This window comes from Medicago truncatula, chromosome 3 (assembly GCF_003473485.1).
Source record: "Medicago truncatula cultivar Jemalong A17 chromosome 3, MtrunA17r5.0-ANR, whole genome shotgun sequence".
NCBI classification, from domain to species: Eukaryota; Viridiplantae; Streptophyta; class Magnoliopsida; order Fabales; family Fabaceae; genus Medicago; species Medicago truncatula.
Window position 1 is genome coordinate 2,189,715 of NC_053044.1, and position 23,779 is coordinate 2,213,493.

Below are 23,779 nucleotides of genomic sequence, written 5' to 3' on the forward strand. Positions count from 1 at the left end.
CACAAAACAAACAAAAAAACATAATCAACTTATGAAAGCCAAAGCTGACATTTGCTTAGGGTGCCTAGGACAAAAAACGTTTTTTCTCTCTGCTTTGGAAATAACACTGTCACCCCTTGTTTTGACTCAAGTAAAATAGCTTAATAACGTCCTCTCTAGTCTCTATATACTTCAATATTCTATTTTCTACCTTCTCAAGTGAACATATGTCCTATATATACATGCATGTATACCACTTGTTAGAACCAAAATATATATCACTTGTTATAACCAAAAAGTTAGGGAAGTAGTAAAACGTTAAGAGATGGCTTATCTTGCAGTGTTTCTGATTCTATCTCTTTCAATCTCTTGTGCTTCTTCTACTTCAGTTGAGAAAAGTTTCATGCAGTGCATGTTAACCATAGGTAGTAGCTTTTCTGAATCCAGTGAAAACACACTGTTTATCAACTCATCCTCCATATTGTATCCACAAGTATTGGAATCATTGAAACAAAATCCAAGATGGTTGAATTCATCAAGCAAGCCTCTTCTCATTATGACACCTTCCCATGAATCAGAAATTCAAGAAGCCATACTATGCAGCAAAAAGAATGGGGTGCAAATTAGAGTGGTTAGTGGTGGCCATGATTATGAAGGACTATCTTATCTTTGTAAGACACCCTTTATCATGATTGATCTCATCAACATCCGTTCGATCGACATTAATCTTGCCGATGAATCTGCTTGGATTCAGGCAGGTGCAACATTAGGTGAACTTTACTATAAAATCTCCAAAGCAAGTAAAGTTCATGCATTCCCTGCAGGTAATTAATTAGTTTGACTTATTTGAGCTTATCTATTAGTATTATTGTGTAAGCACTTGTAAGACTATTTGAGATAGTTTATGAAAACAACTTATGACATGTTTGTAAGCTGTTTTCAACTTGTTTCTATAAACTCTCAAGGGTAGTTTATGAAACAATTTATAGCTTATATAAAAGTAGTTTTGACTTTATTTTATCTTTCCTTATAAAAATAACTAGTATATAAACATTTTTATGACAACAAAATTAATTAAACTGCTTATCCAAACAGGTATATGTCCAAGTGTTGGAGTAGGTGGTCACATCAGTGGAGGTGGATTTGGCACCTTGGTAAGGAAACATGGTCTAGCAGCAGATCATGTTGTTGATGCTCACCTTATAGATGTAAATGGGAAAATTCTTGATAGAAAATCAATGGGAGAAGATGTTTTTTGGGCTATTAGAGGAGGCAGTGCTACTAGTTTTGGAATCGTTCTTGCATGGAAGATAAGGTTGGTTAGAGTTCCACCAATTGTTACAGTGTTCACCATTCAAAGAACATTGGAACAAGGAGGAACCAAGCTCCTTCATAGGTGGCAGTACATAGAAGATAAATTGCATGAAGATCTCTTCATTAGAATAATTGCTCAAAATAGTGGTGCAAATTCAAAGACAATCCTAACGATGTTTAACTCTCTCTTCCTTGGAGAAAAAGATAACTTAATCAGAATAATGAATGAGAGTTTCCCTGAATTAGGGTTGCAAGAAAAAGATTGCATTGAAATGAGTTGGATTCAATCAGTTTTGTATTTTGCAGGATACAACAAATATGATCCTATAGAACTCTTGCTGAACAGAACTACAACCTACAAAAGCTCATTCAAGGCTAAATCTGATTATGTAAAAGAGCCTATACCAGAAATTGGTTTACAAGGTATTTGGAAAATGCTTCTAAAACAAGAAACATTTGCATTACTTATAATGGAACCTTATGGTGGAAGACTGAATGAAATTTCAGAATCTGAAATCCCTTTTCCACATAGAAAAGGAAACATGTACAACATACAATATATTGTTAAGTGGGATACAAATAGCATTGAAGAATCCAACAAACATATAAAGTGGATGAGAATGCTTTATGGATACATGACTCCTTATGTTTCAAAGTCTCCAAGAGCTGCATATTACAACTATAGGGATCTTGATTTAGGTAGCAACAAGCATGACAACACAAGATACTCAGAAGCAAGTGTTTGGGGCATCAAGTACTTTAAGGGAAACTTTAAGCGTTTGGCACAAATTAAGACAAAATTTGATCCCCAAAACTTTTTCAGGAATGAGCAGAGCATTCCTCTTCTGAATTCCCTCCCCTGAATTTAAAACTTAATTAAGCACTTATAGTATAAGCTTGTATCATGTAAGTGCTTGTGTATGACAAAAGATAAACTGAAGTTATCGTTTTCATATATGATATAAGTTGTTTTCAAAAACTATTGTGTAGAGCTTAACTTCGATATTTGGGATTGATCATGTTCTTGACTTCAATATTTTCCTAAACAGATAAAAGGAGCCAAACACACTACAACATACTAAAATGCAAGCATTAACTATAACCTCATTGTTCCTTAACTATATAAAGTTTTAGCTCATGGTGAGCTTAAGAAACAAAAATGAAATGAAATAGATCATGAAAAGAGTCACAATGTAGATATTTAACAAAGTAATTAAAGTTACAAGAGAGAAGAATACAAGTCAAACCAACCATACTGAGGTTCTTTGCATCGTCTTACTTAGTATCAACTCTACTAGCTCCAACTCCTCCATGATAGATTCCAAAAGCTCCAAAATAGAATGGATGATGGTATGTGACAGGTAGGGATGGTCGTTGGCGCTTGAATTAGGGTTAACAACTCTCTCTTGCCTATGCTGAATTTGGTCTTATATAAGACATGTAATAGTTTAACGTCCTTTTCTTGCTTTTTAACTTTGTGATCTTTTCCGTAAAGGAACCCTTGTTCTTTATGCTCTATGCTAAATATAAGACGAAGGTAGCTTTGTGATTCAATTGAACGAGAACCAACATTGATTCCATCGATCACAAGCTTCGGAGACATGGGTGTTATTTGCCCTTGGCCTTGTTTGGTTCCCTCTACGGATAGGCCCTCTCCCACGGCGCCAGCAATCAACAAATCCTTTGTCCAGGATGTTTCGAATGCAGATGCAGTGCAACATGAATCCCTCCCTGCTCCGGTGATTAAGGGAGACACTCTGTGCATTATGATAAATCAACAAATCCTTTGCACGGATTGTTTTGAACGCCGATGCAGTGCAACATGAATCCCTCCCTGTTCCAATGATTAAGGGAGACACTGTGCATTAAGATAATTCAACATGTGTATGAACAGGGTTTAGTAGATTTTCAGCGGAAACTTCACGAACGGTTGGTTCTTAACAAGGGTGACAAACCTTATACAGAAAAAGAGGTCTCCTTGAAGTTGTCAAAGATTTGGAAAAGGGTTCTTCGAGTTCACCTTAGGAAGAGGGTTCTTCGAGTTCACCTTCAGTTCAGTGGATGACCATAGGTTGGGTTGGTCACAAAGCACCGTTAACATGAAACCAAGGTTGGTTTGGCTCTCAGAGTAGACGAATGATTTTGATAAACACTCTCAAAGTCAAACTCATGTGCCCAGGTTTGGATCGGACTGATGGAATTACCTCAAGAGTATTGGCACGATTGCACCCTCCTCGAAATTGCTGGCGTAATAGGTACACCTTTGGTTATTGATATGCTGCACAAAAAAGAATTTTTGGTAATTATGCTCGTGTTTTAGTTGACATTGATTTTTCACACCGTATATTTGATGAAATTATGGTTGAGCGAGAGAGATTAATTTGCTTTCAAGTTAGAAGAAAAAGTTAGAAGTTGTTTATGAATGGCTCCCTGATTATTGTTCACATTGTCAAATGATTGGTCACGATGTTACGGCTTAGCGTTGGCTGCACCCAACACAGGTTGTGGAAAAGATTGATCATGGTAAAATACCTGCTTCTGTCCCGAAACATCCACTCAGAAATATGTTAAAAAAGAAAATACAGATGGTCTTGGGTTCCAAAGCATTTGAAGTGCCTGTTTTTACTAACGAATAACTTACTCCAATATAGAACGTGTTGTCCCTAATACCAATCATGTTGTCACACATAGCTCGCCTACAGAACTATCATTGCAACAAGGTACTGAAATTCAAACCAAATTATTGAAGGAGTCGGATTCCCCTCAGAAGGATCGTATTGAGCAGCCCCCAAAGTCAAGCACCTCCTTTTACTTTCCTTTATCAAATGTCACCGATTCAATAATTGATACATCTGTCTTGATAGCACATAATGGTGATGAGCAGCACCCTTTCATTTTAGAACTTGTAGATCAACAAACTAATGTCTTATGAAAGTCAAACGTTGCGATGGTTAGGTCACCTGGTACAACCACTCCTTTTGTTGTGGCTACTACTCTCCACCTTTGTCGAGATGCCAACGGCGTTGGAATTTCTCGTTCTCTCTTTGCTTTTCAACTTACTTGCTTATAAAAAAAAAATCATCTATGCTAAGGAACCTCCTTATCCTCTCCAAGGTGTACTATGATACCATTGAGATTTCTATAAAATTTAGGTAGCAACTTTCCTTTAACTAGGCCCACAATTTTGTCTAGTTTTGTGTTCAACTTCAGATGCGCTCAGATGTTGTAGCATCGCAACAACATTTAGCTAGTTTTCCAACTTGAGCTGCTACCTGCTATTACACTGTCAAAACACAACATATATTCATTCATAAAAATACTCTTAAGTCCTAGAAGTGAATATTAAAACCTAAGTAACTAAATTACTCTAATTTGAGGAGGATGAGACAATGCATCTACTCAAAATATCTCTCTTTTTTTTTCTTCAGAAAAATAGTACTAAATGGCAGTAACACAATTCTCTCTTACATTTTTATTGTGCAAGGTAAACTGACAAATCCCATGAAAGGAATATTAGAGAAAGTGTTCACAGTTGTTGAAGTGGCTATGGCGGCTAAGCAATTGAAGCTCCTCGCAGGTCGCAGCATCGAAACCAGATGGCATGCCAACATTATTTTATCATCAGTTCCATGCATAATATGACGGGATGTTACTTCTTTTGTTTTGCATATTCTCAATGGCAGTAACACCTGAAAATTGTTACTAAATAAAAAAAAAAATGTTAATGATTAAATTTAGAATCATTTGAACAATTCTTGGGTAAATTCCCTGTTACTAAAGAGCTTTAGTTATATTTTATAGTGTTATCTTTAACATTCAAAATTACTAGTAAAATGTTACGTTATTGTAACACTTTTTGTATCATCAAACACAATAAAAAAAATTACATTTATAATTTTTTGGAAGTTGTAAAAAGTGTCAGAAAATTGCCTAGATTAAAAAATTGTGAATTTACCAAATTTATGTTTGCTTAGAGTTCGTTCATATTTGAATTAACCAATATTAGAAGATTAAACTTCATTCAGATTTGCAACTCCAAATATGTTCTCATACAAACATTTGAAATTTTATTTCATAATGAAAAAGTACAACACAATTTCAATTATATACTAAAATGATTACAAGTTTTCAATTATACACTAAGTAGTGCACATATATAGCCCCGCTAATTTTTGCAATAGCAATATCTTCAAGCATGCCATCGTTCAGCCTCCTAAACTTTCATCGTTCTGGTGCTTCTTGAGAGGAATGTGGGTCTTGACTTTATTGGGGCCCTCTTGTTGGACTTATTCGCATTGAGTTTATGCCGGTCCGGAACAACATTTAAATATGGATATTCACACATGATGAAAGAATTATAGTAAAAAGTGAAAAATATTTGGTTCAAATTCTAATGGATTATGCTACAGAGAAAAGAATATGGTGATTATTATGAGTATCTTTTGCAATAAGCCTCAATAGTTATCATGTTCTTGAACTTTGGGGGTAAGCTAGCCTTCCGCATTGAAGGTAAGAACAATTCTATGAGACAAAAAACATTTTTAAAATATTTTGAAACAGTAAGTGATCATATGAATATCTAAAACATGACAAGAATTAAAATTTCACCAGAAAATTAAAACCAATGAATTTTCCCTCATTCAACGCTCGTCTAACGTCAATAGTTTGACGAATGAGTCTACGTTGTGATCTTGAGCCTCTACTCAACATGCTCCTCGCCTGCTGCCAACTCATCTTCTTCATGCTCTTCAACTAGCTTCAGCTCTGACTTCCTTATCTTAGTGAACCAAATTATATCGTCCCAGATTACAACATGTCTACTTTTGCAGATGCATTGCACAGTGAATGAGCCATACCATTTCTTCTTGGACTGAGTATGATGGTAGAAAATGTTGGCAGTTCTAAGCATTACCTTATCAGCTCCAACTTCAAATTATGGCCTTTCTTCAAACTTTCTCATTGCCCTTGCCAAATATTCCCCTAAGCTTGCGTTGTCGCCTAATTCTTCATTCAGCTCCCTTGCTTGGGTGACTTTGAGTTTCGGTGATATTGGCGACTTTGTTTATATTTGGCTTAATTGCACTTTTGGCCCCCTATGTTTCAAGAAGTTGCGATTTTGGACCCCTAACGAATTAAAATACAAAACATCCCCCTATGTATTGGATCTTTGACAATTTTGGCCCCCTAAACCAATTTTGACTCGGTCAACGCTGACGTGGCACTTCAAAGCCGCCACGTGTGCATTGTTTCAATTAAAAATAAATAAAAAAAGCCACATATAAATTAAAGAATTAAATAAATGAAAAAAAAAAACTAATTAAAAAAAAAAAAAGAAAGAAAAAAAAAAGAAGGAATCTGATTCTAGCTCTTCTTCCTCTCATCTCTCTCTAAAACACTGATTCAAGAACCTGCTCCATTGACAGAAGCATGGAAAAAGTGGAAAAATGATGAGTAGTTCAATGCAAGCACGATAATGAAATAATGTTCTATTGAACGAAACGAAAGTTTCGTTTTTATCAAAAGAAAAAAGAGCATATCAGATGCACTTTGACATATATAAAGGGCACAAAACAAGGCAGCTATATTAGTTGCATGTTGCTTATACATAACTTGAATAAGAATTACACATCCATTGTTCCCTAACAATCCAATAGCATGATATATTTATCATATAAATTCTTTTTTTCCTCCCTTACTCTATCGTTTCCTATCTGTATATTTATTATAAACTGCTTAGTTATTTGTTAATTTGCAGTTATAAATGCAATATTATCAGTGTCAACATGAATAATGCAAGAATATCTGAATAATCTTTAATAGTATGAATATCTATTCTTGAATCAGTTAAAAAGTGTTTTAAAAAACTCCTCATCCGAAACATAATAACTCCTACATGTTACCTTAAATGCATGAACAAGAACTCCATGTATTATCAATTTGATGATCTCCCAAAAAAATCAGAACAATCACATACTGTTTACATTATTAAAAGTATAATGATAGTTTCAATTTATATTTCCTCATCAACTCTGTTCCTGAATGCTACAACTAGTTACAATTCGAATACGAGAGAGATTTAATCGGAGCAAATCCATGGTGGTGATAAAGCTTCAAGATTTTGGAACAAAGGGTTTTGGAGAGAGAGAATCAGTGTTTTAGAGAGAGATGAGAGGAAGAAGATCAGATTTTGGAACACGATTTCCTTCCTTTTTTTTTTTAATTATTTGTTTAATTTATATGTGGTTTTTTTTTAATTAAAACAATGCACACGTGGCGGCTTTGAAAGTGCCAGGTCAGCGTTGTCCAAGTCGTGCGTGACTTAAATCAAGCAGAGGTTATAAGGTGCGCAAGTTAAGTCACGCAGCGTGACTTAACTTACGCAAGGGCATTTTTAACATGGCTGCATGGTGCGAGCAAAATGTGTTGGGTGAAGAGCAGCATTCCAAATGTTATGGAAAGTAATAAGGATAGTGGGCCAAGCAACGATGGGGGTGTGGACAATGGGCCAACTAATGACACTAGGGTGGATAAGGAAAAGAGTCTTACTTTTCCCACCCTACTGTGTTCTCCTGCGCCCTGCGAAAATTTCAAAAATACATATGGTCCGGAAAATATTTTTCGAACCAGATTGTTAGTTTTTTCGGAATTTGAAATCCGGATAAATACGATAAAAAAAATTGGTGTCTTTCTTTGATGTCAAGGGTCTCTGTTATCCGTTATACGACTCCCGCTTAAGCTGCAATGCAATTGCAGGGGTCGTATGAACGGTCAACAATGACCATGACACCACAAACACACCTAAACACTACCTGAAAAACTTTAAAAAAAAATTAAGAAAATGTAAGAAAGGATGTGAAGAAAAATGAAGGAAATTGGTGAAGATTCAAGCCTTTTTATAGTCTTAAATCAGTCATAGGTCTTAAGTACAGTCAATTAAAATGTCTCCCACATTAAAAACTGTCAAAAAATGCATTCAAACTCCACTAACCGGTCAAACCTTTGGTGAAGTGACACCGTCCAAAATGAAACTGAGGGTTACGGATTTTATATTCCACCCTGTATTTGAAGCGTTTTCGTGGCGAATGGCTTGAAAAAAAATATAACAAAGGTGCATAACATAAATAGAAGCAACTATTTATGTTTATATCGTATATTTTGAGACAATTCTTTCTTAAAATTTTATCGTTTTCTTACTCTCTTAATTGCTCTTTTTTTTTTTTTTTTTTTTTTGTCAATACATATATTGTCTTATATATATTTTCTATTGTCCCCATTCAAAAATATTTTCTTAAATAACACACCTCTTTATAATTGGGACGGGCGTAATAGGTTTTTGAAGTGCACAAATATTTCTAGAAGATGAAAATGTCAAAAGAATTGTTTTTCATTATTGTGATAAACACATCATCATCACTTATAATTCTCACATCATTTTATTAGCAAATTAAAATGAACACCTTATAGAAAATAAAAATAAAAAAGATCTTTACAAAGTGAAATTGTTCGGAAGAACCAGAATTCGATTCCTAATGAAAACATTTTTTATCAGATTTAACTTACCTTCCAACAAAACTTCGGATTACTAGAGTCCCCTTCCCCAAGACCCGGAGCGTTAACACAAAACAAACAAGAAACATAATCAATTTATGAAAACCAAGGCTGAGATTTGCTTGGGGTGCCCAGGACAAAACACGTTTTCTTTTCTGCTTTGGAAATAACACTGTCATCCCTTCTTTTGACTCAAGTAAAATATCTTAATAACATATGTTCAATATTCTATTTTCTACCTTCTCAAGTGAACATATGTTCTATATATACATGCATCTATACCACTTGTTAGAACCAAAAAGTTTGGAAAGTATTAAAATATTAAAGATGGCTTATCTTGCAGTCTTTCTGATTCTATCTCTTTCAATCTCTTGTGCTTCTTCTACTTCAGTTGAGAAAAGTTTCATGCAGTGCATGTTAACCATAGGTAGTAGCTTTTCTGAATCCAGTGAAAACACACTGTTTATCAACTCATCCTCCATATTGTATCCACAAGTATTGGAATCAGTGAAACAAAATCCAAGATGGTTGAATTCATCAAGCAAGCCTCTTCTCATTATGACACCTTCCCATGAATCAGAAATTCAAGAAGCCATACTATGCAGCAAAAGATAACTTAATCGCAATAATGAATGAGAGCTTCCCTGAATTGGGATTGCAAGATAAAGATTGCATTGAAATGAGTTGGATTCAATCAGTTTTGTATATTGCAGGATTCAACAAAGATGACCCTATAGAACTCTTGCTGAACAGAATTGTAACCTACAAAAGCCCATTCATAGCTAAGTCTGATTATGTAAAAGAACCTATACCAGAAGCTGGTTTAGAAGGTATTTGGAGAATGCTTCTAAAAGAAGACACATCAGCATTACTTATAATGGAGCCATATGGTGGAAAAATGAGTGAAATTTCAGAATCTGAAATCCCTTTTCCTCACAGAAAAGGAAACTTGTTCAACATACAATACTTTGTCAAGTGGGAAGTGAATAGCATTGAAGAATCCAACAAGCATATAAAGTGGATGAGAATGCTTTATGGATACATGACTCCTTATGTTTCAAAGTCTCCAAGAGCTGCATATTACAACTATAGGGATCTTGATTTAGGTAGCAACAAGCATGACAACACAAGCTACTCAGAAGCAAGTGTTTGGGGCATCAAGTACTTTAAGGGAAACTTTAAGCGTTTGGCCCAAATTAAGACAAAATTTGATCCCCAAAACTTTTTCAGGAATGAGCAGAGCATTCCTCTTCTGAATTCCCAGCCTTGAATTAATAACTTAATTAAGCACTTGTAATATAAGTGTGTATCATGTAAGTTTTTATGTATAAGTTATTATTTGTATAACAAAACATAAAATAACGTTATCGTGATATAGATCAAGATATTCAGATAGCATAGACTTTGCAGCCACCACCCAACCATGTCAACTTTCCCGGTCCACCACCCTATGATGCCAACTTTCCCATTCCACCACCCTACTATTGACTTTAAGGCAAACAAGTCATCATGTTTGACGATATCTATTTTTAATAGATTGTATTTCCATTGGTATTAATTACTATTATTATTTCATCTACAATCTGGCCTCTAGGATTGCTATAAACAAGGCCACTTCCTTCATGTATCATCATCAATTGAAATATATGAAAACTTGAGTTTCTCATTTGAAAGTTAGAGAATGGATTCTCTCTTGATTTCTGAGCCACATGTTTGCATATATGTTATAAGTTGTTTTCACAAATATCATGTAGAGCTGAACTTCGATATTTGGGATTGATTGTGTGCTTTAGTTCAATATTTTCCTAAACAAATAATTTGTTTGTGTAAAAATTAAAGAGTAAATAAATCCAGTAAAAAGGATTTCAAGTTGGTTCTAAGTTTAAATGATAAAGAATAGGAAAGGTATATATTGGTTATAAAATCAATTTATTTGCAAAGCACGTAGGATGCTGCAACATGAAATAGCATCCTTGAACCATTTTGTTATAATTTGAAAGCAAAAAATATTTATATTTTTACATTTAGTCAAAATATACAATAATCCCTCAATAAGATGATGGCGAATCGGAGACCGGCGATGGCGTATCGGGATGACAATGAGATGAAGAAGTTAGGGTTTTGAGGTGAGGAGAAGAGAAAAGTCTCGTCGTTTGATTGGAAATGGAAGAAGGAGCACGAACAAAAACAAGAACAGAAATGATAACATCAATTTATTTTTTAACATAAATATATAATAATCCCTCAATAAAAATAAAAAAACATCTCAAAAAAAATTTATAATATAAAATAATAATAATGTAAATCTTATTCAAAATAATGATAATATGTAATCATATTCTTTAAAAAAAAATAATGTAATCATATAAAATATGTTTTCTATTGATAAAAGGATTTTTTTTCTTGAACAAAAATAAAAGTATTTTTTTTAATAATGTAATCTCATCGTTTACGTGTCGAGGCCCATCCAAAGCAAAACTATATATATGAATTAGTCAATTTTTTTTTTTAAAGAATGAATTGGTATGTTGAAATTGACATCGAAGAAACTTGAATCTGGAAAATAGACATAAAAAAATGCTTCATTTATTGTTCTTTTTTTAATCATTATCAAGTTTTTTTTTGTGATGGTCGGGGTTTGAACCCCAGACCTTACATATATTATGTATTGTCCATACCAACTGAGTTAAGTTCACGAGCACAATTATTATTAGGGTTTAATTGTCTCTTTTATATTATTGTCAAAGACTTAATTATCTATTTTTATATGAAAAATAGGAAATTATTAAATTAACCTTCACATCAATTATTGATGTGTCCTACTCAACATGACATGTTGGCTCTATTTGGTAAAAATAGCGGAAGCTAGCTGATAGCTGATAAGCTACTTGAAGTGTTTGGTAAAATTAGCGTTTTAATAGCTGATAGATGTAAAATTGTATAAAAGATCATTTTTAATTCCTAATAAAGTTTACATCAATTAATGTTTAAAATATTTAAAAATTAAAAATTGTTAATTTAATATTATTATTAAATTAATTTTTAATTCCTAAATATTAATTTATATTATTTTTTTCATTTGCCTAAAAAAATTAGATATAAAGTGTAAAAAAGTTTAAACGTAACAATAAATAAAATATAGTTTGTACAAAAATATATATATAGTGAAGCTGTGAAGGTAAACATAACGTTCTCATTTTTTTTTTTTGTTGGAGAAAATTATTGTCCTTGTTCTTATTCTCTACAATTCTGATATATCACACAAAAATAACGTCTCATTTCGCCAAAAAAAAAGTGATATTAAATATTGAAATAGTCACACAAAAAAAACGTAACAATTGTAACAAAAAAAAACTTAAACGTAACGGTAAAAAAAATATATTTTTCTAATTGAGAAAAAAAAAAAAGGATCTTTCATTCATAAAAAACTAGCATTCATATTTAAAACATATGTATTTTACTTTATATTACAATAAATGATGAAGGGTAAAAATGGAAGTGTTACCAAACAAAGCTTTTTTGTCAAACGAGCTTATAGGCTATAAGCTAAAAGCTCATTTAGTGGGCTTACCAAACAGACCCGTTGTGTCCAAGCATTTTTGTAAGTATTTTTATTCTAATATTTTTAAGAGGATTTGTGTTCTAATATTATTAAATTAATATTATTTATAAATATGGATGTAACTTATTCCACACACTGTCCAATTATTTTTTGTCAATTTTTGTGTTATAATAGTTTGATATTTCATTTGAACTTAAATTTAAATATTATATGTTCCATGTTCATTATGCAAAGAGAAAAAATAAGATACTCAAAATCTATATTTTTAAAATTTCATGAAGAAATTAATACAATAAAATATAAAACGATTCCGCAGAGAAATCCGCAGGAAAAGTGACCAAAACGTTTGGCAAGAAATCCCTCAGCAAAAGTAGGAAAATCCGCAAGTATTTCTGCGGATTGATTTTCGCAGAAAACTCCGCAGGTATATCACTAGATTCTAGTAGTGAATGAATTAGACCCACAATTTTGAAACACATTTTTATTAATGAAACACATTTTTATTCATCACACGCAAGAAAGAAAAGTAACGATAACTGTGAGACGGTCAACACACGGAAGTTAAAAATCTTATGAGATATTTATTTAAGAAAAACTATGTCTACATTCATGATCCAGGTCGTCGTGAGCTTAGCTCAGTTGGTATAGACAATGTATAATAATAATATGCAAGGTCTAGGGTTTAAACTTGGCCATCACAAAAATAAAAATAAAAAAAATCCATGCGACACCTTGTGAGATAGTGATAAATAGAGTGATTAGATAAATGTAACAAATAAATGATGCAATAGAAAAAGAGATATAAAGAGAAAATACAATGTTGTGTTTATGATCTATTGATTTTGAGCTTCACGTTAAAAAGGTGGTGGATAGTTTTTCATCCTCACTTTATGATGTCACATAGTTTGAGATGATTATCCATCACTATAAAATTATTTTCAAACAATATTATATAAATTCCAATGTTGAATTTTTAAGGAGATCCAAGCAAATGAGGTAGTTTATAGTTTATCTAAGGTGGCCACATCTTCAAACATTGGTAGAAATACCAAATTGCATTGAATAAATTATCATTAATGAAATGTTATAAGTTTCTAACTTAAAAAAAATAATGTTAAATGAGTGTTTGAGAATTATAGATGTTGAAATATAAGGGTTGTTTATTTAATAAACAATGAAGGTTTTTGCTTTGTGAGAAAATAGAAGGACATGAATTACATTTGTAAGGGTGGTAGGCATATTTTTCTTTATTTTTAATGATGTGATTTTTAAAATTATTACAAAAACAATTGCAAATAGGATCAAACTGGTCCTCTCCGACTAATTAGCGAGTTCCAAAGCGCTTTTGTTCTTGGAAGATCGATTTCTGAGAATGCTCTTCTAGCTTTTGAATATTTCCATTACATGAGAAAAAAGAAGGGTACAAAGGGGTGTGGTGTGGTGTCAAAGTTGGATATGTCTAAAACTTATGATCGAATAGAACGAGATTCTCTTACTGCAGTGATGAATGTTATGAGGTTTAATAAAAAATATGACTGTCTCTTATCTGTAAATGTATCTCATCGGTCTCTTTCTAATATTTATAATAGGCGTCCGGGTGAAAATTTAACCCTCGTAGAGCTCTCCACCAAGGGAACTCGCTATCTCATTACATGTTTATCATATATACAGAAGTAATTTTAGGATAAATATGGAAATCTCAAGAAAGTTGTAACCTCCATGGTATTCAAATTGTTGTAGGAGCCCCACAAGAATTACTCGTCTCTTCTTTGTAGATGATAGTTTAATGATTTGCAAAACACTTATTAGGATGCTCAGACTGTGAACAATATCCTAAATCACTACAAATATACTTCTGAACTACTTATCAATTTGGAAAAATCAGATATTTCTTTCAGCCGAAACGTTCTGGAAGATAGAAAAACCATGTACCAAGGTTTGATGCAAATAAATGCTATCAAATGTCACTCCAAGTATCTAGGTCTTTCTGCTTATGTAAGAAACATGCCTTTAATTTTGTCCAAGAAAGAGTATGGAAGAAATTGAAGGGGTGGAAAGGAAATTTTATGTCATCTGCGGCTAGAGAAGTATTGATTAAAGTGGTAGTTCGATCGACTTCCACCTACATGATGAGTTGCTTTAAATTACCCGAAGGATTGTCCGATCACACCAAAACCATGAATAGTAGTTTTTGGTGGCGAAGCAAACAAGGAAAGCGTAAGATTCCTTGGATAAAGTGAAATTCTCTCAGCAAGGAAAAGAAGAAAGGTGGTCTGGGTTTTTGAACCTTCAAGGAATTTAACCTAGCCATGTTGGATAAGCAAGGCTTGCAGATAATCCAAAATTAGGATCTTCTTCTCATAAAATGTTTGAAAAGCAGGTACTTCTCAAGAAGAAATTTTCTTGGAGCCTCAATTTGAGACAATCAATCTATACTTGGAGGAGTATCCTCTAGAAATATTAGAGATTATTGATAGAGGACAATTTTAGAGGGTGGATAAGCAAGCATGGTAGTTTCTCAGTACAATCAGCTTAGGGATTCCTCAAAGACCGATATAGTGATTTGGCTTCATCATGTTCTCCTTGACTTTTCTTAAGTGAATTTTAGATGAATTTTTCCATTTGATCTATTCAAATATGTGCTATTGTCCTAAATGTTTTCCCTGCGTCTTTACGTACAATTGTAATCTTTTTTGGAAGGATGTTTGGAAGCAAAAGCACTTAACCGTGAAAGCTAAAAATCAAATATATCCCTATTATTGACTAAGTGTGCAATTTTAAGGGACATTTTTGGATGCTAAATTACAAACAAGGAAGTAAGAGTGTTTAACTATATACTAAATTGAGAACTTTGTATTGTGAGTTGGTGAGACTTTGCTTGATGAAACCTATCACTTTTTTTTTTGTAAGATGAAAAAGTTTTTATTTTTTGTGATTTTAATATTTATGTGGATATCATTAAGAAATTATTTTTAAAGCAAAATGGACATTGATTGAAAAAATATAAATCTGCGGGTTCATATTTGCTCCATTTAACATTCCTCCATTTACTCCTTTCCAATGCCTGGATAAATGAGATATGACATTTTTTTTTGTACCCTTAAACATGGGTTAGAGGAGAGAGAAGAGAAAAATGAGAGGTGATTTCTAGTGAGGCTTCTCTTTTTCGGCGAACACTCCGACGATGGTTCTGCGAACTCTTTTTTCAAGTTTTTTCTTCTCTCTTGTTCCTGAGCCGTATCCTTACTCTCAATTCCATTATTTTGCTTTGATTTTTGCTGATTCAGTTGCTGTTGTTGTTCGATTGAGTGAACTGGGTTTTGCTCTATTGTACTGGTTTTTCTTCATAACTCTATGATTTGGTGCTTGTTCCTGTTCGTTGATGCTTGTTCTTGTTCGTATTGACCTATGCTTTCTACTCTCTATCGCTGGTGCCGTCATTGGTCTCAGGTGCGGTGGGTTGCTTGAAGTTCTCCGTTTTTTAGGGTTGGTAATGTTCCTGGTTCTACTCTACTCATTCTTTCTGGGTTTATCTTTATTCCGGAGTCTTCAACTATCTCCGGTGACCCTGATTTTTCCGGCGAAGCTCTCAGACGAGTATGTGCTTTGGTTTTGCTGTCTCGTTCTTGCTTTGGGCTTTCTGAATCGATTGAAGCTTTCTCTGAAGTTTTTCTGGGCTCGTTTTCACTTTGTGGTTTGTTTCATACTGAAGATTGGAGTTCTCACTGAGTTTGATTGAAGTTCTGAGGCTTGGTCTTCTGCTTGGGACTTGTTGTTGCTTGCTAATTGGACTATATCTTCTGAAGTTTTCTGTTTGATGTTGAGTGGATTCCTCTCTGAGTCTGTTTGCAGCGCTGATTCTATCTGTATTCTAGCTTGTTTTACATTTGCTGAGTTTGTTTGATTACAGTAGCTATCTGTCATGTTGGTTTTTCGGATTTGCTCTTAATTTTTCTCTGTTATCAGTGTTTGTTTTGCTAGGGTGTAGCTTGTTCTCTCTGGCTTTGGGTCTGTACTGTTTGACAGGTTGGGTTTTAGGTGCAGCTTTGTGTTCGTTGTGTGGACATGGTATGTCCCTGGCCTTTCATGGCATCCTTTGATGCTGTAGTGGCCAAGCCAGTGGCTGCTCCGGAGGCTGGGAAATCGTTTCCCCAAGTCTTGTCCGGTCCCGGTGAGTTTCATCTTGCCAACCCTCCTCTGAAGGTCGTGATGCGGAAAACGGTGCGTAAAGGTCGATTGTTATTGCATTAAGGTGATTCGCCCCTTACCACTCAAGCTCTAAAGATGAAAATAGGTAAGCTTTGGCCTTCTATTCTTAATTGGGAATTGACTCCGCTTGGCCGAGGCTTCTTTGAGTTCCATTTCGACATAGTGGAGGATATGCGAAAAATTTGGGCTATGGGGACGGTGAATTTTAGACCTGGCTTGATGAGTTTTTTTCTGCTGGACGAGTGACTTTGATACTCAATCACAAGTTCCGACTCACGCCCAGATTTGGGTAAGGTTTTTACGCTTGCCTCAGGAATATTGGCGCAAGACAACTCTCTTGGAAATTGCCTTTGGTCTTGGAACGCCTTTGATTATAGATGATGCTACTATGCACAAGCGCTTTGGTCTCTTTGCACGTGTTTTGATTGATGTGGGCTTATCCGAGCAACTGTTTGAAACTGTTATTGTGGAACGGGATGGACACACTTTTTCAGTTTCGGTACAATACGAACAACAACCCTCTTTTTGCACTCATTGTAAAATGCTAGGACATGATGTCTACAACTGCTTTAAGTTGCAGTCCGGTATTCCCAAACATGCACATCAGGCTACTGCTGGTCCTCACCACACTCAGATGCAGAATAGAAATAACAGGAAGGGTAATGCTCTTATTAGGGATGCTGGGACTTCTGCTCAACAGGGACAAGGCTCTACGCCTTCTTCTTCCTCGGCTCACACTCTCATTTCTAAGGCTGCTCACCAGGAACATACTTTTATTGATGACACCAATTCCAAACAACAATCTATCCTAGTGAATAACAAATTCGGGCAAGGCAAGCGGCATGGATGTTGCCGTTTTATGCTATTAACATGGATGTTGTGAATTTGTTCACAGATTCATCCTTTTTATTTTTAGCGAATTTGAATTTGTATTGTATCGATGTACTCTATCAATTTGAATGAATGAATATCGTTTATTTTTATCAAAAAAAAAAATACCATTGTACCAAAAAAAAAACAATTACAATACCAATGTCAATCTCAAATCAAACCTATCCTAAACAATTAAAACGCCAACAAAGAAAACCACAATGATTTTATATATGATGAAATTAAATACTAGTTAATTTTAAATGTTATGAGTGATTGAATATCAAACGAGTTCACAAAATTAATCCAAGAAAATTTGGTTCAAACTATTAAATGCTGAATTTAAAAGAGAAAGCACCAGCATTTATAATGGTTCCTCCAATCGTCCTCGCTATAGGGTACATTCACTCTTCGTAAAAAAATTCTACAACTTCTACTATTATGTTGTTGAAATACACAGTCAATTACAAAGATTCCTTCGATTTATAGATCCAACTGATCTAAAACCTTTTATGCTAGGTAATTACTCTAAACTCTCGAAACTTCAAATCTTCTTGAAGTTGAATCTTCCAAAGTCTTCGAATCTCAAGCAATTTCATGCAATGCTTGAAAGTTCTTGTCCGATAATTATATAATGCTATGAACGTTGCTTCAATTCCCTACAACTTTGATGCCTTGAGAAACAACCCCCACTGTTACCTTTGGAAGTGAAAAGAAACTCTTATTTTGTTTTAGATCCTTAATTCCCTATCAAGATCCTTGACATAAACCAATTGTTACAACAACCTATAACACCCTATGACACTATATCTCAATTCCTACTATGATCCTTGAAAAAGTGTTTAAGCAAGAGTTTGTAAAATTGATTCAGTAAATGAAAAAGCAAGTATAGGTAAGTATATATAGTTGAGAGAGATATGAACAAGTTTGAGCAAAAAATAAACAGAAAATGTGCCTTTGATTCGATTCATTGTTTTAATGATTTGAATCATTAGTGCAAATTTGAAATTTGGGTAACGATGCAGATTGATCTAATGCACATGAACAATGACTCGAATCGTTGATCTCCACATGAAGATTGATTCGAATCACCATAACTTTGATTCGAAAAGGTGCTTTACAAAAATTAAAAGGTGTCATTCAAAACAATATAAAACAAACAAACAAACAAACAATATATATATATATATTCACTTTTTTATGTGGAAAATCTTTGGTTTAGCATATTTCTAACATTTATTTCTAACTTGTGCTTAGAGAGGATAATTGTTGCATGGATTGCTTTCCAAGTTCGGATGCTCTTCAAGGTTAGTGTTCTTTTTGTCTTCCTTTCCTTTGTTATTCTACCAAAAAACTAAAAAAATATATGTATATTTATTTCAAGATTATTTTTGAATTTATATATTTAAAATTCATGAAATAATAATAATAATAATAATAATAATAATAATAATAATAAAGGGTTTATCTATCATAATAATATGGCTTAAATATGTAAATCCTCCCTGTAATTTGGCGTGTTTTTGGTTTTCGTCCCTGTATCTTTTTTTGTTCTAAAACAACCCCTATAAGTTAATAACTTTTTGATTTTCGTCCCTCCCGTCAACTTCCGTTACAAAAACACACATGTGGCAAACAGAGGATGACGTGGTAGTGCCTAACATGGCAGACGATGCAGACGATGCCTATTTTGTCAGCATCGTATGCCACGTCAGGCACTGCCATGTCATCCTCTGTTTGCCACATGTGCGTTTTTGTAACGGAAGTTGACGGGAGGAACGAAAATCAAAAAATTATTAACTTACAGGGGTTGTTTTAGAACAAAAAAAGATACAAGGACGAAAACCAAAAACACGCCAAATTACAGGGACGATTTACATATTTAAGCCTAATAATAATAATAATAATAATAATAATAATATCTCATTAATATAATTTATTTTACATTTAAAAAAATTATTAATCCAATTTATTTTTAAATATTTGAATATTAGTAATAGGTACGCTGTTATTATCTTTAGCAAATATATGTCCTCGTGAGCTTAACAATGCATAAAAATATGCAAAGTCTGAGGTTCAAACCTCGACCACCACCAAAAAAAATCTTAAGCAAATATATTATCATATTTTGTTTCATATACTCTATTTTGTTTGGTACAACACAGAGACTCTTACTTTCCAATAGTAATTTTTTTTGGCAAATACTTTCCAATAGTAATATAACCTTCTTCTTTTATTTTTGGAACCTTCTTCTTTTAGTTTTATTTTTGGTCAAAATACAATATTCTTTTCTTTCAGACTAAAAATACAACCTGTGGATCATCCGCATATTCTTTTTTTAAAAGTTAAATTAGCTCATCTAAATTGGCATCGGAGGAGCACATTCCTAAGTCTCAAGTCATTGCTATCAGACCAACTCAAGTGGGTTTGATCATCCGCATATTCTAATAGTGGGGTCATCTCTCAAATTATTTTATCAATTGAGAAGATCCAAATTCATAAAAATAAAAAAATGAAATGTCTCATAACAATTACGTGTACTTTGCTAGTTCAAAAAGACAAAAAGAAAAAATTTCATGTTATCGACATAACTTTTTTGTCTTACTCAAGAACAAGACAGCCAACAACAACACACAAGTATGTGTGTTAAACCGAATAATAATAATATGAACCTAACATAACGAATTTATGAAAACAAAGGCTGAGATTTGCTAGGATAAAGGATGCCGAAGCGTAAGAACTAAGATGCTAAGGACAAAAATCCGTTATTTTTTCTCTGCTTTGGAAATATCACTGCCACCCTTTTCAATTTTTGTGGTAATATGGACACAAAGACAATAGCTTAATAACAATCACTCTAGTATCTCTATATTTCAATTTTTTTTAAGTAGTATCGTGATTAGAATGACACATCTTTGTATGGAGAAGTAAAAAGTTTTGGATTTAAACTCATACTCTTGCATATCAACGTTCTTGCGACTATCAACTAAATTATTTCTTCCTTCTTAAGTGAACAAATGTTCTATATATACATGTGTGCATATATTTCTATTGATAGGGGTGCAACAGGTCAGTTTGGATTGATTTTTGAGAGAAATAAATCGAAACCAATAAAAATAGTTGGTTTGGTTCGAGTTTTGTAATATTTTCTTGCAAAATTCAAACCAAATCAAAATGGTAAAGAATGAGTTGGTTTGACTTCGTTCAATCGGGTTGATGTTTTTAAAAATCTAAGAAACTTGTTTTAAAAAATCTATAAAAAAAAAAAAATTATGATGTAATTAATGTAGTATAAAAAAATTATGGTTTATGATAGAACATTATGATGTAATTTGATTCATATAATCGACCCTACTTATTGGTGTGGTTCTTATACCCCTGCCATTTGTTCTTTAATACAAGAAGAAACAACAAAAATAAAAAATAAAACGAAAGAGACTTTTTTTTAATAAGACCAGAAGACTTATTCAATGCAGTCATTTAAAAAGTTTGTACTAAAGTAACCTTCACATTACATTTTTTTTTAATCAGGTATCTTCAGCACGCAACTGCGGAGATTAATCAATCTAGTCTTGTAGGACTCAAATGGGCGGCAAATTCTACCTAAAAAATTTAACGTTGTTGTATACTCAAGACTGAATTCAAACTCAGAACCTTAGTTAAGCTAGAAGAGACACGCACCATTTCATTTAAGTGCTCTTGGGTACATTAATTGCATTTTTATTAAATACAAAAGAGTATAAAATTTATTTGATCAATAAATATACCTTATAATATGCATTTTATTTTATATTTGGGAGTGAAAAGGTATTATATAAAGGAGCAAAGAGAGTATGACACAGGACTCAAATCATCTCAAAGTAGGGAAGAAAAACACACAGATGGATTTCCTTGTAGTGTTTCTGTTTCTATCTCTTTCAATCTCTTGTGCTTCTTCTACTTCAGTTGAGGAGAGTTTCATGCAGTGCATGACAACCATAGTTAGTAGCTATTCTGAATCCACTGAAAAAACAGTGTTTACCAACTCACCCTTGTATCCACAAGTATTGGAATCATTGAAACAAAATCCAAGATGGGTGAACTCATCAAGCAAACCTCTTCTCATTATGACACCTTCTCATGAATCAGAAATTCAATCAGCCATACTATGCAGCAAAGAGATTGGTGTGCAGATTAGGGTTGTTAGTGGTGGCCATGATTATGAAGGACTATCTTATCTTTGTAAGACACCCTTTATCATGATTGATCTCATCAACATCCGTTTGATCGACATTAATCTTGCCGATGAATCTGCTTGGATTCAGGCTGGTGCAACATTAGGTGAACTTTACTATAAAATCTCCAAAGCAAGTAAAGTTCATGGATTCCCCTCAGGTGAATTAGTTTGACTTTTTGAGACTATCTACTAGCACAACCATTTATGAGACGGTTCGAGAGAGCTTCTGAAAATAGCTTATGACTTGTTCATAAGCTATTTTCCGCTTATTTATATAAGCTCTCAAAGATTGCCTGTGAAAATAGTCTAGACTTTATTTTATCTTGTTATAAAAATTACTTATTTATAAGGGCTTAGTTAAGTTGTTTTTCCAAACAGGGTTATGTCCAAGCGTTGGAATAGGCGGTCACATAAGTGGAGGTGGATTCGGTACCTTGTTTAGGAAACATGGTCTAGCAGCAGATCATGTTCTTGATGCTTACCTAATAGATGTAAATGGAAGGATTCTTAATAGAAAATCAATGGGAGAAGATGTTTTTTGGGCCATTAGAGGAGGTAGTGCTTCTAGTTTTGGAGTCATTCTTGCATGGAAGATAAGGTTGGTTAGAGTTCCATCTATTGTTACTGTCTTCACCATTCAAAAAACTCTGGAAGAAGGAGCAACAAAACTCATTCATAGATGGCAATTCATAGCAGATAAATTGCATAAAGATCTTTTAATTAGAATAGTTGCTCAAACTAATGGTGCAAATTCAATAACAATCCAAACCATGTTTAACTCTCTCTTCCTTGGAAGAAAAAAAAACTTAATCACAATAATGAATGAGAGTTTCCCTGAATTAGGGTTGCAGGAAAAAGACTGCATTGAAATGAGTTGGATTCAATCAGTTTTGTATTTTGCAGGATTCAAAAAATATGATCCTATAGAACTCTTGCTAAACAGAATTGTAGCCTACAAAAGCCCATTCAAAGCCAAATCTGATTATGTAAAAGTGCCTATACCAGAAACTGGTTTAGAAGGTATTTGGAAAATGCTTCTAAAAGAAGACACATTAGCATTACTTATAATGGAGCCATATGGTGGAAAAATGAGTGAAATTTCAGAATCTGAAATCCCTTTTCCACACAGAAAAGGAAACTTGTACAACATACAATACATGGTTAAGTGGGAAGTGAATAGCATTGAAGAGTCCAACAAACATATAAAGTGGATGAAAAAACTTTATAGATACATGACTCCTTATGTTTCAAAGTCTCCAAGAGCTGCATATTACAACTATAGGGATCTTGATATAGGTAGGAACAAGCATTTTAACACAAGCTACTCAGAAGCAAGTGTTTGGGGCATCAAGTACTTTAAGGGAAACTTTAAGCGTTTGGCACAAATTAAGACAATATTTGATCCCCAAAACTTTTTCAGGAATGAGCAGAGTATTCCTCTACTAAATTCCATTACTCCTTCACATAGAGGTGGTGGAAATAAGTAGTAGCACCTAGAACCTTTGTGCAATGTTTTAATATTACTCTTGCTTCGATAAACAAGTAAATTAAGCGCTTACATTATTTTCTATTATAATGTTAGTGCCTATGTAAGTTATTTCTATAGCAGCAAAGAGATAAAATAAAATCAAACTATTTTCATATAAGCAATAAGCTATTTTCATAACTTGTCTTGGAGAGCTTATGAAAATAAGTTGAATAGGCCTATGCGCATTTCGTAAGTTGTATCCATAAACCCTCACAAACAGTTTCACTGTGCTTATGCTAGTTGGTAAGCTCAAATAAATTAATCTAACCTGAACCATTGTGGTTATACGTGGAGAAGAACTATATACCTAGTATATTCTTAGAACAACTATCATGTTAATCTTCTGCTATGCTTTTGTAATAAACCCAAGCCAGTAGAATTTACTGCCTCTGCAGCCTTTTCGTAAGATCCTAGAGAATCCAAATTATATGCCCTTTTTAAATAACTAAATGAATGTTATAAAGTTTTGCTTTGGTCTTGCCGTCTTTGGTCTTCTACAGGTAACAAACTATTCAAAATAACTTATGAGGGGACCTCGACGAGTGTGAGGACA

At 33.6% G+C, this 23,779-nt stretch overlaps 3 protein-coding genes across 3 annotated transcripts; all 3 read left to right on the plus strand.

Moving 5' to 3' along the window:
• Positions 1–235: 235 nt before the first annotated feature.
• On the plus strand, positions 236–2,223 carry LOC11406991 (berberine bridge enzyme-like 22). The gene is made up of 2 exons (XM_003598231.3): positions 236–803; positions 1,075–2,223. Exons 1-2 carry the CDS (start codon positions 305–307, stop codon positions 2,154–2,156), a joined length of 1,581 nt encoding a protein of 526 aa, XP_003598279.1. The 5' UTR covers positions 236–304; the 3' UTR covers positions 2,157–2,223.
• Positions 2,224–9,450: 7,227 nt separating this feature from the next.
• LOC11417824 (berberine bridge enzyme-like 22) lies at positions 9,451–10,111 on the plus strand. Its single transcript, XM_003598234.3, has one exon. It carries the CDS (start codon positions 9,470–9,472, stop codon positions 10,109–10,111), a length of 642 nt encoding a protein of 213 aa, XP_003598282.3. The 5' UTR covers positions 9,451–9,469.
• An 11,204-nt stretch (positions 10,112–21,315) lies between these two features.
• LOC11415235 (berberine bridge enzyme-like 22) lies at positions 21,316–23,185 on the plus strand. Its single transcript, XM_003598236.4, has 2 exons — positions 21,316–21,856; positions 22,077–23,185. Exons 1-2 carry the CDS (start codon positions 21,316–21,318, stop codon positions 23,183–23,185), a joined length of 1,650 nt encoding a protein of 549 aa, XP_003598284.3.
• Positions 23,186–23,779: the final 594 nt, after the last annotated feature.